Raw genomic sequence first — 18,454 nt, forward strand, 5'->3', positions numbered from 1 at the left:
TAGGATTTCTGGTTGACTGAGGTGTGCACCCAGGCCAGGAAGGAATCACTGCTCTAGTCAGGCTAAGCTAGAGACACAATAAGATAAGCTGTGCTCACCCTCTGGTAGTTTGGCACAGAACAGACAGGCTTATCTACAAAAACAATGTGTAAAGTATTTGTGCAACACACACACACACACACACACACACACACATACACACACAACACAATATATAAACAAATTACATAAATCCAATCAGTAGAAGTCAATATATGAATATTTCAAGATTACATCAAAAATAGTGCTTAAAAGTCACTAGCGGTCAAAAGGATACTTGAGGTCACGACAGACCAGAGCAAATCCAAAGTTCATGCTGACTGTGATCGATGGTAGTCTGGCTACAGGGCCCAGACAGTCCCTGCTGAAGAAATACCTTGGTTGGAGCAAGATTCAACTTCGAGAGCCTACTGCGTCCTCGTTGAGTCACACAAAGGGGGTCCCACGTCGTCGTAGAGCTCCATTGAATTGAATTCAGTACATCGTCATCAAGATGTGGAGAGCATCATCGAGCCACGCAGTCTGGGCATCCACAGTTGTTGAGCAGTCTCTGTGTCGGTATTGAAGGACGATGCAGCAGAATTTCTCACGCAGTTGATGCAATGTGTTGGTTTTTAATTAAACCAGCTGCAGAACCCACTTCTGAGGCCCTGAGCTTGGAGGGTGCTCTGCAGGCAAGGGAAGGACTAACAAAAGTCAGAGTCCAGCAGCACCAGCAGGGTTGCAGGAAGTGTTTTGTGTACCTGAGACTTCAGAAAACAGGAGACAAGCCAGCAAGCCCTTGGAGATCACTTGGATGGAAGACAGAGTCCTTCCAGCAAAGTCAGGGAACAGTAGTCAGCAGGGCAACAAGCAGAAAAGCAGTCCTTCCAGAAAAGCAGTCCAGTTGAGTCCTTTCAGCAGCACAGAAGTCCTTCTGACCGAGGTTCAGTTCAAGATCCAGAAGTGTCTAATTTTAGGGGGTTAGAGACCCAGTACTTATACCCAAAAGTGATGTTTATGTAGGGTGTGACTTCAAAATAACCGTCTGAAGTGCACAAGGATCCCTTTCAACCCACTACTCTTGGCCAGGCAATCTGTGGTGGGGTAAACCAGTGCTTTGTGTGTGGACAGGACACTACTGATTGAAGTGTAAATGTCAGCCCTTCCCATTCCTCTTTGCAGATGAGTGCTCAGAATGTAAGATGGGCTTCACCTTCCTGTGTTTGTCGCTGTATAGAGAAAATGCGCAAAGTGTAACTGTCCCCCAACTCAGATGTGTATTGGAGGCAGGCTGTCAGGCAAAAAGAGCAGAAAGTACAGAGAAATGTCCACTTTCTAAAAGTGGCTTTTCTAAAACAGTAATGTTAAACCCAACTTCACCAGTAAGGAAGATTTATCATTACCATTCCAAAGATATGAAACATGAAAAAGCTACTCCTCTCTGATCAAGAAGTACAGCTTAAAAGTGTATTAAGGAATTCACAATGCTAGCTTATGCGAGGGGTAGGCCTCACAGTAGTGAAAAATGAATTTGGGTGTTTGTCACGACCAGGACATGTAGAGATTAAACACACATGTACTACCTTCTACTTACATGTCTCCCTGCCCTTAAGGTTACTTAGGCCGTACCTTAGGGGTGACTTATATGTAACAAAAGGGGGACTTGACGCTTGGCAAATAGTTTTAAATGCCAAGTCGAAGTGGCAGTAAACAGCACACACAGGCCCTACAGTGGCAGACCTGAGACAGGTTTGAAAAGCTACTTATGTGGGTGGTACAATCAGTGCTGCAGTTCCAGTAGTAGAATTTGACTTATAGGTCCTGGGTATATGTAATACTGATTTACAAGGGACTTACTAGTACATCAAATATTCCAATCATGTACACACCAATGTCACCATGTTTAGGGGAGAAACACATGCACTTGGTCAGTGTCCTAAGGCCAACAAAAACAAAGTCAGAAAAAGAGGAGGTGGAAGCCAAAAAGTTTGGGGTGTCCCCAGAGAGGGCCATTTTTCAACACCCACAGTCGAAGATGCACACTCTTCAGCAATCTCAGTTTTTAAATAGTACATGTGTTCCTTTACCGTTCTACAAAGTGGAAAAGTGAATGTTTCAAGAAGCAGACTCGGGTCATTTATTTGTAATGCACAGTTTTCATAGAGAGACGATAGGATTCCAAATCTATTTATTCATTCCTATGAGATAATAGCAGTGGAAAACAAAAGTTGTTTTTCCTCTGTTGTTATACCACAGTGAAGGGTGGACTTCTGCAGGCTTTCAGCACTACTGTTGTTTCTCCAGAGACCCATGTGTGGAGGCTAAATGGCACAAGATAGTCACAAACCTTCTCCTTCCTCTCTATGGGCGGCAGTGATATTCTGTCAACCGCCCTCTCTCCTGTCTGATCAAACCAGTGCTGACACTGAACTGTTGTCTCACAGAGCCGCTTCTCAGCATAGCACTGGGTTGCTTATCGAGAGCACAACAGTGAGTAGGGAGAGGGAAATTAGCATAAGCTGTGGTACGTGTGGATGGCAGGGAATCAGGTCAATATTATTATTTGGGCAGGGGAGGGGATTGGAATTCATTGAGCGGAGTGGGTGGTTATTAGGCCACAAGACAATTTTAAATATTTAGGCAATGGAGGAGAAGAGAACGTTTATGATGTTGGTGTGGGTGGTATAACACAATATGTACCTGTCAATTAAAAATGAAGCTTTTTACCTCCTGTATGACACCATAGACAACTTTAGCTTCACACATGTGGTGTCACTGATGTCTTTTAGAAATCCTCTGAGGAAAACATCACCTGATTTGCTCCTACAAGTTGATTTATTTGTATATCTGGAACAGTTTAGTGAGGGAATGAGCAATCATATTTTGAGGTGATTTTAACTCACCTACTCTTAGCTCCCTTTCAGTGACAGTATCACCACAAATATGTTACCTTGAAAATGTAGGAAAATTCCAGTAAAACACATACCCACACGTATGCCTATGCACATATATAAATAAGTACATGAAATATGATAAGTACAGATAAAACCTGACTGCATTTGCTCTCAGCTCAAGTAAAGAGTTGAGTCAATGCAGGTAATGTATTTTCCATTATGGCAATCTTCACACACCTTTGGTATCTTGGTTTCAGCAGCCATTAGTTGAAGTTTATGCATGTGTTGCACTTAAGACATCTTGAGGAAGCCCTCAAATTTCCCCAAAAAGTGAAGTGAAAATGTAAGAAGGTTGGGAGAAAAAAAGGCACAAATGAAGAAAAATAGAGATGGTCTTCTAGAGGTACAAGAAAAGGATATGTTTCACAGACCAAAAAACAAAATGGTGAAAAGTGTTGCCTCAAAACTAAGTTGCAATCCAACCATAAATTAAAATATCACTAAAAGAAATCAGTGGTAAAAAGTGTTATATCACTGTCGAATTAAACATTGAAAATAATGTATATATTTCTGAATGATCTACATAGTACTGACTGTGGAATTGGCATCACATGGCTAATTTACAGTGCACATATATAATGACAAATTCCATAGAAAATGTCTACCTTTCCACTAAGGGGTAGATTTATCAAGAATTTGTACTGGAAAGTGATGCAAACCTGTGGTATACAGTTTACGCGCTAGAATGTAGCCCTTAAAGTAATGCAAACAGTGCTTTGTGCTGTTTTGCGTTACTTTGCATCAAAGGGCACTCCATGGGTGGGACATTGTATTTCCCATGCAATGATCCATGGTTTTTGACTCGAAGCTATACCAACTTAAATTGGTACCTCGGCCTTGCACAACAATTAACCCGTCCTTGTGGAAAGCACTAATACAGAGGAATTGGTTTATTTTGCCTAACTTTTCTTGCATTCAATGTGTGCTACCTTATAAAAAAGACATCAAATGTATGAAAGTTTTATATTCACTCTAAGCATAGTTTTTGGTACTGGAAAGGTACCCTTCCAGTACAAAACCTAGGCTATCATTTCATAAACAACTTATCACTATGGTGCAAGGTGTGTGTTTGTGCGCCACCACTGGGGCAGAGAGTAGCAGTACCATATCTTAGTAGATATGGCTCTGCAATGCTCTCTCTCACTAGCACAATGCAGCACATCAACTTTGGGTGCTGCACTCAGTAGAATTACTTTTAATAAATCTGGCCCTAAGAATCTATATGTGCATTAAAAAAGCAATACATACTAAGGGCCTGATTACAAGCAAAAGTGCTATTTATTGCACCTTGTAAATACTGATCCCTGGGGTTTGTTATTTATTGGGTGCAATAAATAGCACCTATTACGAGCTATTGGGGAATATAATGCAGGTTTTTGGGTTTTACAATCCAAAATCAGCATGTTACGGTAAATACAGTACACATTTCCCCTGTTAAATTTCGTCAGGTTTGACCTGACAAAATGTAATGCATGTTGGTTTATTTAATGCATTTGATAACTATCAGATGTGTTAAATAAAACCAAACTCATAATTCCATTCCATATGTAAACCAGAAAATATGCACTGGACTGGATTAAAGCCCAACTTGTAATTCTGGTCTAAGAAATGGATTGTGTCAGTTAAACAACTGTGCCTTCTCTATGCTAATGTATTTACATGTTCTTTCTTCCAGATAACTCGCTCAGCATAATGGCACGGCATAGTGGATTCAACCGACTGAAGCAAGAAGTATATTTGCTGCCAATCATAATAAGTGACAGCGGGAATCCTCAAATGAGCAGCACCAGCACCCTCACCATACGCGTTTGTGGCTGTAGCAGTGATGGGGTTGTGCAGTCTTGTAACGTTGAGGCTTATGTACTTCCTATTGGACTCAGTATGGGGGCCTTAATAGCTATATTAGCTTGCATCATATTGCTGTTAGGTAAGTCATTTATTTATAAATTTGCCTTCAATAGGTGTCATTGTCTGGGGAGGGGGAGATTGTCAGACAGTTCACCAGAGAAGTCTATGGTAAAGAAAAACAATATTTGGGGTAATTCACAGATCAATTCACAGCCTTAAAGCTATGTTTATGACCAAAAGTGGCATCATTTATGCTTGACAGCTAACCACGAAATGACACCTACGTTGGGGTGTAGATGTTTGTAGTAGTGCATAAATGTACCCCACATCTGCATGCAGTTATATAGAAGTAAATCCCATGCAAGTTTTGGAGAATGGGTGGCTCAAGGTGCAATTAGCCTTTAAATGTTGTGAGATTGTGGACATTCACAAATTCCTCTCTGATCTGACCACCCTGGATACAGTCTGAGATTTGCTACAGCAAAGTGCTAAGGTAACGGCATTCCAATGGGGGAGGGGGAGGTGGAATGGAACACGTTTAGACGCTGTGCGGGTGTTTTCCCTATGGCAAAAATTGCCATTATCACATTAAGCTGCCTTCTCATGGTGCATACATTGGGGGGAAAATTATTGTCTAAATACATGACTTACTCAATAGTGTTGTACCGCTTTACAGGCATAGTACTGTTACATTTTTTAAACTGAGGGAAATCGCAAATCTGCACTGGTGAGAAATAGTACTTCCACAAGTGCAGTTTTAGGGTTCAATTTGTGAAAAAGACCCTTTATGTTTATATCCGAATAGGTAAGGTGCAAGATATATACAGTTTAGAGTAAAAAATATCACATTTTATTTTATTTATTTTGAAGGTTTTATATAGCGCTGGCTAGACCCAGAGGTATCAGAGCGCTTTACAAGATAAGGATAGTATAAGGCACATAGGGTATAAAAGCATATGAAAGGTAGTGCAACAAAAATTTACAAAGTACATTTGATCATTTTAAGAGTTCTGACCAACACCAAAGGTAGGTCGTTTTATCAATGTGTGTGGTACCACATTCGAGACACTGTCAATGGTCATGTGCAAACTATGAGCATAAACTTCGACATCACAAACTATACATGTTGTTTTGCACTTCAACATAACAACTGAAAACTAAAGTGGGCATTGTTTTGAGTAGAAGTAGAAAAAGGAAAAATGTCATTCCATTTCATTTATTGCTAAAATACCTTCTTGTGTTGATATAGAAGAGGCAACTGTCTTGCATTAACACATTTACAGACGAGAAAGAGAGTGGAAGAGCAATACAACTTGACAAGAATATCAAAGGAAAAGGGGACCTCTGATGTTTAGTGCTTCCTAAGTGAACAGCAGGAGCCTGAAGTCAATCTAGTCGTTTACCAAGAAACAGTGGGAGGGAGAACATCCTGTTGAGAGAAACAAAAATGAGTCAGGCCTTGACAGCTGTGTTCTGAGTTAATTGGACACAATGACTTGGAGAAATAAAGCTAAAATGTTCTGGGTAGTGCAGTCACCATCATACCCTGTCTCAAGAACCCCAATATAATTACAGAAACAAAATAGCTAAACAGAAAAATAAATCTAAATCCCCTTTTTCTGGTATATATAGAATTGCGCCCACATATGGGGCCTTGGTTAGATTCAGACCTGTCTGTGTTTTTGCGATGCAAACTAAGTGCATTGCAAAATCTCCAGTAACAGGGAGTCACAAACTGACTTTAGGCTGGTTTGAGATCCCCCTGTGATTGGCTACAAACACAGGGTTGGTGGCCTGCAAGGTGAACCAGGCTACCATTTCTGCTTTTGCATTCCCAAATAAGAAACCTATTTGTATTTATTTTAAAGCAACCTGTGTTTTTTTAAGTAACACATCTGAGGGCAGCTTCTCCTTAGCAAATGGGTTAGCACTTAGTTTGATTAGTTGATAACGATTTAATAGTGTACAAGTGTAGTTACAGTCACAAACCATTCATGCATCTCATAACGATTCGAACCTTTCATGCTCCCTCCTAATTGTGATGCGGAATCACTCAATCAGTAAGAAGGAGTTTCTAAATCACAATATGGGTTCTAACGCATGGTAAAACAATATTTTGCAGTCGCAAAAAAAAGGCATTTTGTGAATGGCAGGGTTTGCAACCACAAAAAGATTTTGTGCATCTTTTCCATAATTTTAACTTCTTGTTGTCCTATAATTTTAGCTAAACAAATAAGGAGTACCTTTTCACTGGAAAACAAATTCTTCAATGATTTTCTTAAACATAAGCTTCATTTTAAAATTGTTGGAGGTATTTATATAGTACAGACATAGCCTTAAAGCACATACTAGTTCTAAAGATAATGTAAGCTATACATGCCTAGATATGGGTTGCATTGCAGAATTTGTATAGTGCTTCTTATCCTGACAAGGCTAGGAATTGCTCTGAGAGTGTTTTTCTGCTAGATAGTAGTTTGGTGGTGTGGGCAATTCTGTATATTATAATGTATAGCTTGATTTGAAGCAATCCATACAAATGCTGACATATTTTGTTAGCTTATTAGTAACTGAGCAATTATTTTTTTCTTCCAGTTATTGTGGTGCTATTTGTAACACTAAGAAGACATAAAAATGAGCCACTGATCATCAAGGATGACGAGGATGTGCGGGAAAACATAATTCGCTATGATGACGAGGGAGGAGGAGAAGAAGACACGGAAGCTTTTGATATTGCAACGTTACAAAATCCAGATGGTATTAATGGCTTTCTGCCAAGAAAGGACATCAAACCAGATCTCCAGTTTATGCCCAGACAGGGCCACTCTGCTCCCAATGGTGTTGATGTTGATGAATTTATTAATGTCCGGCTACATGAGGCGGACAATGATCCCACTGCTCCTCCGTACGACTCTATACAGATTTATGGCTACGAAGGAAGAGGTTCAGTGGCTGGTTCACTTAGCTCCTTGGAGTCTTCCACATCAGACTCAGATCAAAATTACGACTACCTCAGTGAATGGGGTCCTCGCTTCAAAAGACTCGGTGAGCTTTACTCAGTTGGTGAGAGTGATAAAGAAACTTGACAGTGGATTACAAACTTTTTACATTTTGACTTACCTACGTAACATTCTGGGTCACTATTGTTAGTTTCGGCTCATGTGGCCATTTGTTTTAGAGGCAAATTTAGCACTCGTCATCAAGAAATCAACTACATTGTAAAGTTGAACCAAAAAAGTATATGTTAGGAGGTAAGTCTTGTGGAGTGTGAAGTAAAGTTTGTGGAGTGTCTAGAAGTCTTTGGGTATTCAGTATTCACTATGACCAAGAAGAAGATGCCATTTTGGAAGCTGCGCAAAGAGAATTGGGAAAACCGATATTCTAGAAAAGGGTCCTCTGTGGATTTCCTCCTGAACTGTTTCTTGTCATGACGTTTGGTTTAATGTATTGCCAGCCAAGAACCCACCACCACATGATTTTAAAGCAATAGTGGTCTTCTTTACAAGGATTGACTTAAATTATAATGTACAGCCCTGCTGGTGTCTACTGTTCAGTGACCATACATTGTAAATACCGAAATTTGCGGCCACCTTACCACAAACTGAAATTTCATCCTTCAATGTTGTTGAGCCTTAAAATGTTCACATGCGCTATCTCCATTTCAGTAGCAAAATTGTGATTCCTACTAACGTGCGCCATCTTCTGCGACAACGACAAGTCTCAGACAGTAAAAGGCCTATTTTCTAGTAGAAAAAAACGTTATCGTTCCTCAGTTCATCTTCCGAAACAGCACTTTGAATGGAATACGGAGAAGAAACGGTGGATTTATTTCTGTATGTTTATTTATTTTTCCATCTTTAAAAAAATAGTCTATTGGTTTAATTTATTGACGTTGATAATCATAATTTGAGAGATTTTATGAAAGTTAAAAAACCATTCAGTAATAAACCTTTTAGATTTATTTTTTCTACATATATGATAAATATTTAATACATATACATGTTTGAAGGAAAACGATTACCATTGCAGATGATGTAATAATTCATGTTTTTCTTATTTTATTCAATTTATTCATCGATTGTCAAACACTTGATTTTAAAACGAAAGCTAATTTGATGGGAACCTTTTCCAGAAAGACATGTCCTTTTTATATAAATATTTAAGTCATTATCGACAAGAAAATATCTGATGTTTTAATACAAGCACAAGTAGCTGGAAGCTAACAGGTTCATGTGAATATTTAAACTTTAGACTTTTAGAGAAGCAAACATTACACGGAAAAGTAAAAATTACATGCATAGTCTTTGTCTATTTTAATGCAGCAACCAGGATGTACATAATTCCACTGCCTATGTTACTAGCATTTCCATGATATAATGTTCATGTTTACACATAGGGATTCTTGCACTCCAGAACAGCTCGAGAAGCTTCAATCACATCCAATTTGTAATAATTCCCTGACATTTAGAAATAGGTATTGTATAATAAAACCAAGCATTACATGCAGATCATATTAATTTTCTACTTTGCTCTGATGCTATATTATTGTTTGTTTAATAATTACATGTATTGTATTCAGAGAAACTCCTGTATTGTTTACTACTTTGTGAAATATATTTTTATAAATATGCTCGTGTACAGCCTCTTTTATGTGTCACGCATGGTGTTCGCAAAATGGTGAAATGAGTTGCAGGATCAGTGATTGCTTGAGTTGCCATGGAGTTTATAGAACTTATATTTTACATTAGAGACAGACTATAAACTTGAACTCCCAACAAGATGATTTTATGAATGATAGTGAATAAGTAGCGGGTCTGATGGGGTAAAGTTCACCACTCCCATTGTGCTTGACTAGCAAGAACCTGATCTCACCATTCAGTCAAGGCAATCCAAAAAAGAGGTTATTAAAGATTGTGTCAAAATGTGTACACTGCTAAGTGGCTGCACGATGAGGCGCAGTGGTCTAATGCAAAATGATAGGGCCCCCATATAAATTATGATGAGCTGGACCCTGAGTCTCCCATATCTTATAGATATTCATTGGCTATTGGATATTCATTCATAGATACACAAAGGCTTGATAAATATGCCCCACAGGGTCATTACCTTCTCTCTGGTAGTTTTAACATAAGGGGAGGGCAATAAATATATCCTGAGAAACTGTTTCGCTTTAACATCGCAGTTACATCACAAAAAATAGAACACTCTTCAGTGTATGTAGGATGTCAACCAGGTGTAATATAGAATTATGGTGCCTACGTCAGAATGTGATGAGGGGACCCTGGATGCCCCATATCTCAGCGTTATTCATTGGCCTTCGGATAAATGGGGCCCCCCTGAAGGTATGGGGGGCTCCTGAAAGGTTGTGGGGCCCTCTACGCCACAGGTGCTGCAGGGAACTGTGTTGGTTGCCTGATGTCAACCTCAATGCATCCTAATAAGAGAAGGCAGAAATAGACAAACATCTTCCTGAACAGGAGTCCGCTATTGAGGTCAACTAGTGGTGGTTGGAGAACTTTGAAACTGATGGGGAATAAAATATCTTTTTAAACTAAACTTCCACGAAGGAGATTTTGGATGAGTTTTAGTAAGGCTACTATATGCTGCATGATAGTGTGCAATCTTCATATACATTTGCTAAAAATGTAGTCGTTTTGAATTGACACTGATGAAACATTTCAATTCCTTCTCTGCAAGGTGTGCCCTCCCCAGATGTAAACACCCCAGTTTTTTATTTTTAAAACTGTGACAAAGAAGTGAATTGTTCGGTGGCATTTTTCTAAAAGGTTGCCAAAGAACCAAGAAATTTTTCATGCAGATAAAAAATAAAGTTTTGCAATGACACATGGGTCATGGCGTTTCGAAATGTGACCAGCAAATCCTTCACTCCCCACCAAGTAGATTCTCAGTTAAATATCATGACTGCAAATGAACTTGGAAGAGGCGTGGTGGAAATATAAACCTTATGCTAGGCTGCAGAGCTTGGCAAATCTTACAATCTTTGACAATGTTACTGCTGTTGCTTAATTACAAAGAACTTGATCAGATTGCAGACCACTTACATCAGTATTACATGCTCAGGCTTCTGGCAATACTGGTGATAACAGCATAAACAGATGTATCAGTGTAAACCATGCAATGATCACTAGATTCGTTTTCTCATCCTGCTTTAATAATAGTTGGGGGCATATTATCAAGACAGGCGATAAAATTATCGCCGCTTTAGCGGCAGAAAACTGCCGCTAAAACGGCGATAATGAGCTTGATAATATCCTCTATGGAATTCCAATTGAAGCCCATGTTAGATCTGAAGGACATCTAACATGGGCTTCAATTGGAATTCCATAGAGCATATTATCAAGCCCATTTTTGCCGTTTTAGCGGCAGTTTTCTGCCGCTAAAGCGGCGATAATTTTATCGCCTGTCTTGATAATATGCCCCTAAATTTGTAAGTTAAGAAGATTTCTGTCCTTGAAGACAAAGCCACGTTAACCAAGAGGTTGCATGCTTGGACGATTATCAGTAGATAAAGGATGTTAAAACCACAATATTATTTTGGGGAAACTTACGCTCTTTATGTAGAGTTAAGGTACATGAGATACAGATTCTCATTGTCTCATTATTAAGATGAAAGTTGCCACCGTGGGAGCAGACAAAGGTTTTGGCTCAGTGGAACGCCGTCTATAGGGCATATGTATAAGAAAGTGGCAGAGCGCGGGTTAGCTCCAAAACTGCTAGCATTGGTCCGTCACTTTAGAAACACATGGATAAGCCATATTTACAATAATACGGTGCACCTCAGCGTTTCTCCCTGCGCTGGTGCTAAATTTAACGGCCTAGTGCCAAAGCAGGCACTCTTGCACTATTGTTGGGCAATGATTGTTTATGCGTCCCTTCTTGCACATAAACCATCCAGAATGGCGATTTGTAACTTCTACGTGTGCTGCATTGTGCACTACACATAGAAGTTGCAAATTGTCATTTTTTCAAATGATTGTTTATGTGTAGGAAGGGGCACCTGCTGTTTCTGTTTGCTGTTTCTGTTTGCTGTTTCTATGTGTGCTGCACAATGCATTCGCCATGTTAAGACCAGGTTTTCCCTGGTCTTAATTTTCGCGCTGCCTTCTTTTCACAGCTACCCTTGTAAATAGGGGACAGCGTCAAAAAATCAATGGATGTTGTGGTGGAATTCCCACCTCAACACCCATTGCCCATCGTTTCAGGCTAAGTGTAGTGTGAAAGGAGGCCTTAATTACAAGGTGGCGTTAAGCCACGTTAAGGGCTTCCATTGCCACCTTGTAAATAGGGCGAAGGGTTTATCTACACAGGAACGTCACTGTGGCGATAGGGGCTTGTAAATATGCCCCTCCATTTCTGCAGGCAAGCTGTGATCGCTTGCTTCAAGTCAGAAGATACCATGCTTAGTTGCAGACTTGTGAAGTTTTTAACATCTGCTGACTCTAAAATAAAAATCAGGGACCAGCAGGACAAAGCGATTGACGCAAGCAATGCTCCAACCATCGCCCATATGTCCATTACATTTTAATCCTGCTAATTTATACATTTTAGGAGATTGGCATTTGCACTTTAATATCTATATATGATGTAATTTTAGACGTTTTTCACGTAACAAGCCTTTTGAGCGTTTTCATTAGCAACTACATATAGGGGCATATTATCAAGCCAGGCGATAAAATTATCGCCGCTTTAGCGGCAGAAAACTGCCGCTAAAACTGCGATAATGGGCTTGATAATATGCTCTATGGAATTCCAATTGAAGCCCATGTTAGACGTCCTTCACATCTAACATGGGTTTCAATTGGAATTCCATAGAGCATATTATCAAGCCCATTATCGCCGTTTTAGCGGCAGTTTTCTGCCGCTAAAGCGGCGATAATTTTATCGCCTGGTTTGATAATATGCCCCTATGTTCCTTTATATATTATGAAAACATGGAACTGGATGTATGCTGTCTTTACATTGTTGGTTTTATTATGCATTGTGAAGCTGTTTGGTCTGGTTTTAATTAACCTAACAATAAATTCCAGGACTCCAGAAACGGAGGTGTTAGCATATACAATTGTTTCAACATAAACTGTGGGATGCCTCCTCCTTTCACAATATCCTGCCTCATATTTTTGATATATTTGAAAACTGTAACCCAAGCAGTAATATCCTCCATGGTGGACTATGCAATGTAGTTCATGCAGCACTCTCTAAATAACTTATTGCCTATTAGCAATTGATACAAATTGTTGGGACACAACATATATTGAAATTCATCTGCACTGTTATATCTTACACAATATTACTAAATTGCACTGGCTTCTTTGGTCTCTCTCTGCCATCACACCAGGAAATCTCTTTTGTGATCTCGCTTCCCGAAAAGGCTTTCAAATCATACCCTCCTAAATGCATCTCTTCATGTACTTCAACTCCTTACTAAAAGGAAAGCCCGACCAGGGGTTTAAATCTCTCTCCTTTGTAGTACTAAGCTCAGGAATACACTGCCCTTCTCTCCCAGCCATTCCAACTTCTGCACAAAATGATACCTTTGTAGTTGACTCAACATGCCAATTGGGATCTGTTTTTAACTTTAAGTGTCACCTGGTGCCTGGAAATCCTTCATAAAATACTTTTCGCATCATCGTCATCCATGAGTGTCTTGAAATAATTGCCCTAGTTGTATGCCTTCTCAGATACCCTGATAAAAATCAAATATAGGCCAACTGACATCAATACCTCATTTATGTTGCGCTTTACATACATTTCATAAATTCAATATTTGTTGTAAATCATCAACTTGACACTTACTGAAAATAAAGACATTTTGCTACATATACAACATTTTGGATAAAACATGTCAAGAATGATCACATTAAGTGACGGAGGACATAATTTTGCAGGCGCATCACTATTCAGCATATAAGTGCGTCAATGATACCTTGAATATATTATGCAAAAACCAAAGGAAATGATGGACGGAGTGTTGAACATTGCAAGCACTCACCCCCCGTCAACTGATCTGGGTTTAATCCATCACCGTTTTTTAACCCACTCTGCCACCCCAGTTCAGACGTGGCCATATGCAAATCAGTCTGACCCTGTGCCTCATGGGAACAGTCCAGCCCAAACTGCCAAGCCATGTCTTCTCTGGACCGGAAACAAGCTTCCTAGGACCGGTTTCTGGCATTTCAGCCGTCTTCACCCAGGCTTGCTTGAATCCAGTGGCAAAGTGAGCAAGGGACTCACGTCTGAGCATACCCTGCTAACTTATGGCGAACAAAGCAAAAACCAAAGGAAATGATGGACGGAGTGTTGAACATTGCAAGCACTCACCCCCAGTCAACTGATCTGGGTTTAATCCATCACCGTTCTTTAGCCCACTCTTCCACCCCAGTTCAGACGTGGTCATATGCAAATCAGTCTGACCCTGTGCCTCATGGGAACAGTCCAGCCCGAACTGCCAAGCCATGTCTTCTCTGGACCGGAAACAAGCTTCCTAGGACCGGTTTCTGGCATTTCAGCCGTCTTCAGCCAGGCTTGCTTGAATCCAGTGGCAAAGTGAGCAAGGGACTCACGTCTGAGCATACCCTGCCAACTTATGGCGAACAAAGCAAAAAACAAAGGAAATGATGGACGGAGTGTTGAACATTGCAAGCACTCACCCCCAGTCAACTGATCTGGGTTTAATCCATCACCGTTCTTTAGCCCACTCTGCCACCCCAGTTCAGACGTGGCCATATGCAAATCAGTCTGACCCTGTGCCTCATGGGAACAGTCCAGCCCGAACTGCCAAGCCATGTCTTCTCTGGACCGGAAACAAGCTTCCTAGGACCGGTTTCTGGCATTTCAGCCGTCTTCAGCCAGTCTTGCTTGAATCCACTGGCAAAGTGAGCAAGGGACTCACCTCTGAGCATACCCTGCCAACTTATGGCGAACAAAGCAAAAACCAAAGGAAATGATGGACGGAGTGTTGAACATTGCAAGCACTCACCCCCAGTCAACTGATCTGGGTTTAATCCATCACCGTTCTTTAGCCCACTCTGCCACCCCAGTTCAGACGGGGCCATATGCAAATAAGTCTGACCCTGTGCCTCATGGGAATGGCATGGTGAGCAAAAAAACGATGGATTTAGGCCCAGATCTCTGTACTAGGGTGAATGTATGACATTGTTCTGCATTCTGTCCATCAATTGTTGTTTTTGCATTTGAATATATTAAGGCATGGACACAGTCACACCTGGACCAACATTATGCCAAAAATAGCCAGGACTTTGACAAGAACATACACAGTTTATCCAAGAGTGGAACCATTATGTCTTGGAAAAGCAGAATGTTGCCCTAAATGCTCAGAGTATGTCAGAGATGAGCACCACTATGCCAGTGATAGTCAGAAGGTTGTTGGGAATGTGCAAACAATATCAAGAATTGACCACTATTATTCCAGATATGGCCTACATTTTTAGTAATATTAACAAAATATTAAAGATTGTCCAAGGTCCAGGACTCTTAGAGAGCTTGCTCCAATCACATCATTATGGTTGGGCATCTGCATTTCTGCGATGGTGAGAGATGAGTATGTTGAAATGGACGGGTGCATGGTCAGACCAGGTGATGGGTGTGAGCTTGTCCACTGTGGTTTAGCTAAAGCTGGTGAAGATTGGATCCAGTAGGTGTACATCAGCATGAGTGTGACTTTCCACTTACTGTATGAGTCAGAGGTTTGTCAGGGCCCTTTAGAATATTGGCTGTGTTGGGGTCGGTGGAGTCCTCCAGTTGGTAGTTGAGGTCACTGAGGCGTATGAAGTGGCTGGAGTCGAGTATCAGAGAGGTGATCAAGTCTGCACTTGTTCATCTTTCTTTTTTAAACCAGATTTTATTGGGGTTTATGCACGTGTTGCATCGTCATGATACATTTAATGCATATTGTTAAATCATTGTTATTGTCGTTACCTTTCCCTGCTTTTTTCAACATTTCAAAAATGTCCAACTCTCGCCCCACCCTCACCCACTGAGTCGGCATCTCACTTCAAAGTTGTCAGCGTGTGCCATGTGTGTGTGTGCTCTAGAGGTCGTAGTGTGTTGGTATGTGTAGGTTATAAATATGGGAGTCAGGGGGTATGGTCAGAGAAGAGCCGCCTGTTGTGCAACTGGGCCCAGTCCACTTCATCCCTGCTCTGGAGATGGAGGTCAAGAGTGGGAGGCCGTGAGGGCAAGGCAGCAGCATGATCTGAGTCCCTTGCTATCAGTTCATCCTCAAGCACTCCCCAGGCCCTAGCTGTGTCCAGTGTGCCTATACTATGTCTGGCCTCCTTTAGGAGTCTCTCCCTTCACAGCACACACATTTATACAATTCCCCCATCCTTGTAAATAATCTAGGCCCTCCCATTGACTTCTTGTTCACGGTGATTTCCCGTTTAGCCAGGACATATGTGAGATGTTGCACTTTCCCTATGACTTTGGTTTTGGCTGTGTGTGGATACCTTACCAGTAGGCAGTGACCCGGAGTGCAAGGAATCTCCTTGTAAGTGACGGCTTCGACTACATTCACGACCTCCCCCCGAAAGGCGTTCAGAATGGGACACTCCCAAGACATGTGTTTCCATTTCCCCACAATGAGGGCAAGCTGCCTCCTCTGTTTGGAAATACCATCTAACTCTCACCGGGGTAAGGTACGCTCTGTTCAGGATATAGTAATTAATTAATTTAAAGCGCACATTTCGCAAGACCTTTGACATTTTTTCTTCTATGGTATCCCAATCTGTCTCAGGGATTGGAATCCCCAGATCATCCTCCCATTGTATTCACAAGCACTCCATTGTTGTTGGAGATCACTGCGAATCGCGTTATAAAGACATGAGTCTGTTTTGACTGTGCCTGCCGATAAGGCCACATATTGACAGCAGTTCAGTGCCCGTGGCTCAGTTGACCCAGTACCCAAGTGCTTTCTGAATGCCAAGGACCGGGCCCTGTGCAGAAGAGAATTACCTTGGGGCAGATCAAATTCTGTACGAAACGTGTCAAACAGGAGTAATTCGGACTCTCGAAACAGATCTAACACTGTAGTTACCCCCGCTGCAGCCCAGGCATCGAGACCTGCTGAGCATCTGCCATGTGGCAAATGTCATAACATAGTGGGGGGTAGATTGGCAGGGTCCTACTGCGAGGTTTTTGCAGAAATCTAGCCCAGCATTGAGTTATGACTCTGAGCTCTCCAGGGTCCCCAGCAGGACACCCTTTTATTTGCAATAGCACCTTTGTGAGGTCAAATGATGCTGACGTGAATGGATTCAGGGCTCTGTCCAGGTTCATCTGGACATCAGCCAATGGGTCAGCCAGTTTAGCTGCACAGTCATATAGTACTCTTCAAAGTCCCGGACTGCCATTCCCGCAGTCGCTGTGGAGTGCGGGATCGTGGCCACTGCCACTCATCTGCGGCCCGTCTCCCAAATAAAGAATATGACCAGCGAATGCAGGTCTCTCTCAATATAGCATTCGACGGATCCACTCAGAAGTGTGCCAAAGTAGTATAGCAACAACAGTAGCGCCACCATTGTCAGGAGGGCCACCCTGCCCACCACTGATAGTGGGAGAGGTTTCCTAAACTCCATGGAGGAACGGAGGAACCGGACCGCTCTATACACGTTGCCTTCCAAGAGGTCAGCGGCATTGTGATATATCTTTACCCCTAGGTATGCCAGGCATCTGGGTTCCCATTGGAGGTGGTCTAAATCGTCTGGGGGGAGCCTGTTGGATGTCACAGGGAAGAGTTGGAACTTTTGCCAATTCACTCTCAAGCCCGGTAGCAGACCGAAGCATTCTAGCATACTCCTTGCTTCCCTCAAATCCTCTCTTGTATGAGGAGATTATCCACTTATAAGGCAATAAGATGGTGCACGCCCTATACAGCCAGTCCCCGGTAATTACGTCCCATTCACACACCGCTCCAAACCCAGCACAAAGAGCAGGGGAGACATGGTGCATCCCTGTCACATTCTCCGCTCCAACCTCTGACCCAAGGAGATAGTCTTCCCCGTGTGCACTCTGGCTGTTGGGTTTGCATACAATAATTTCTTCCATGTCAGAAAGCCTCCACCTAGGCTCACTTTTCGCAGCACCTCATAGAGGAAGTGCCATTCAAGACTATTGAATGCCTTCTCTAGATTCACTGCCAACACAGCTGCTGTGGTCCTTTTATTATTGTCGGTGGCTAGTATGACTAGGATTCGCCTAATGTTTGTGGTTGTGTTCCGGAATGGGATGAAACCCACCTGGTTGGGGTGGATTTGTTTAGGCATGATGGGTAATGTCTGATCACCAGAATCTTACTCAATATTTTATAGTCAATATTTATCGATGACAGCAGTTTGTAGACCGTACGGTCATGGGCTGGTTTCAGATCCGGGATTATGAGTGCTTCCCAGGTAATGTCGGAGACTGGCCCCGCAGTCTGGGCCGCAGTGTACAATGACACTAGCAGTGGCACTAGTTCCTCTGAGTACGTGGCATAGAACTCCGCCAGAAAGCCATAGGTTCCCAGAGTTTAGTTTTGTGCCATATGGCTTAATGGCCGCTCTCCCTACCTGGGGGTAATGTCCTCTCCCAGTGCCTCTGCCTCATCCAATCTTATG

At 41.7% G+C, this 18,454-nt stretch overlaps 1 protein-coding gene across 1 annotated transcript in view; it reads left to right on the forward strand.

Moving 5' to 3' along the window:
- Positions 1–9,404, forward strand: part of CDH8 (cadherin 8) — an 815,205-nt gene extending 805,801 nt beyond the window's left edge. The window contains exons 11-12 of the mRNA XM_085636856.1: positions 4,651–4,902; positions 7,416–9,404. Of these exons, the coding sequence (XP_085492982.1) occupies positions 4,651–4,902; positions 7,416–7,906 (743 nt within the window). The 3' untranslated portion in view covers positions 7,907–9,404. The remainder of the gene's footprint in view (positions 1–4,650; positions 4,903–7,415) is intronic.
- The last annotated feature ends 9,050 nt before the right edge of the window (positions 9,405–18,454 follow it).

Source organism: Triturus cristatus, chromosome 12 (assembly GCF_964204655.1).
Source record: "Triturus cristatus chromosome 12, aTriCri1.1, whole genome shotgun sequence".
NCBI lineage: Eukaryota > Metazoa > Chordata > Amphibia > Caudata > Salamandridae > Triturus > Triturus cristatus.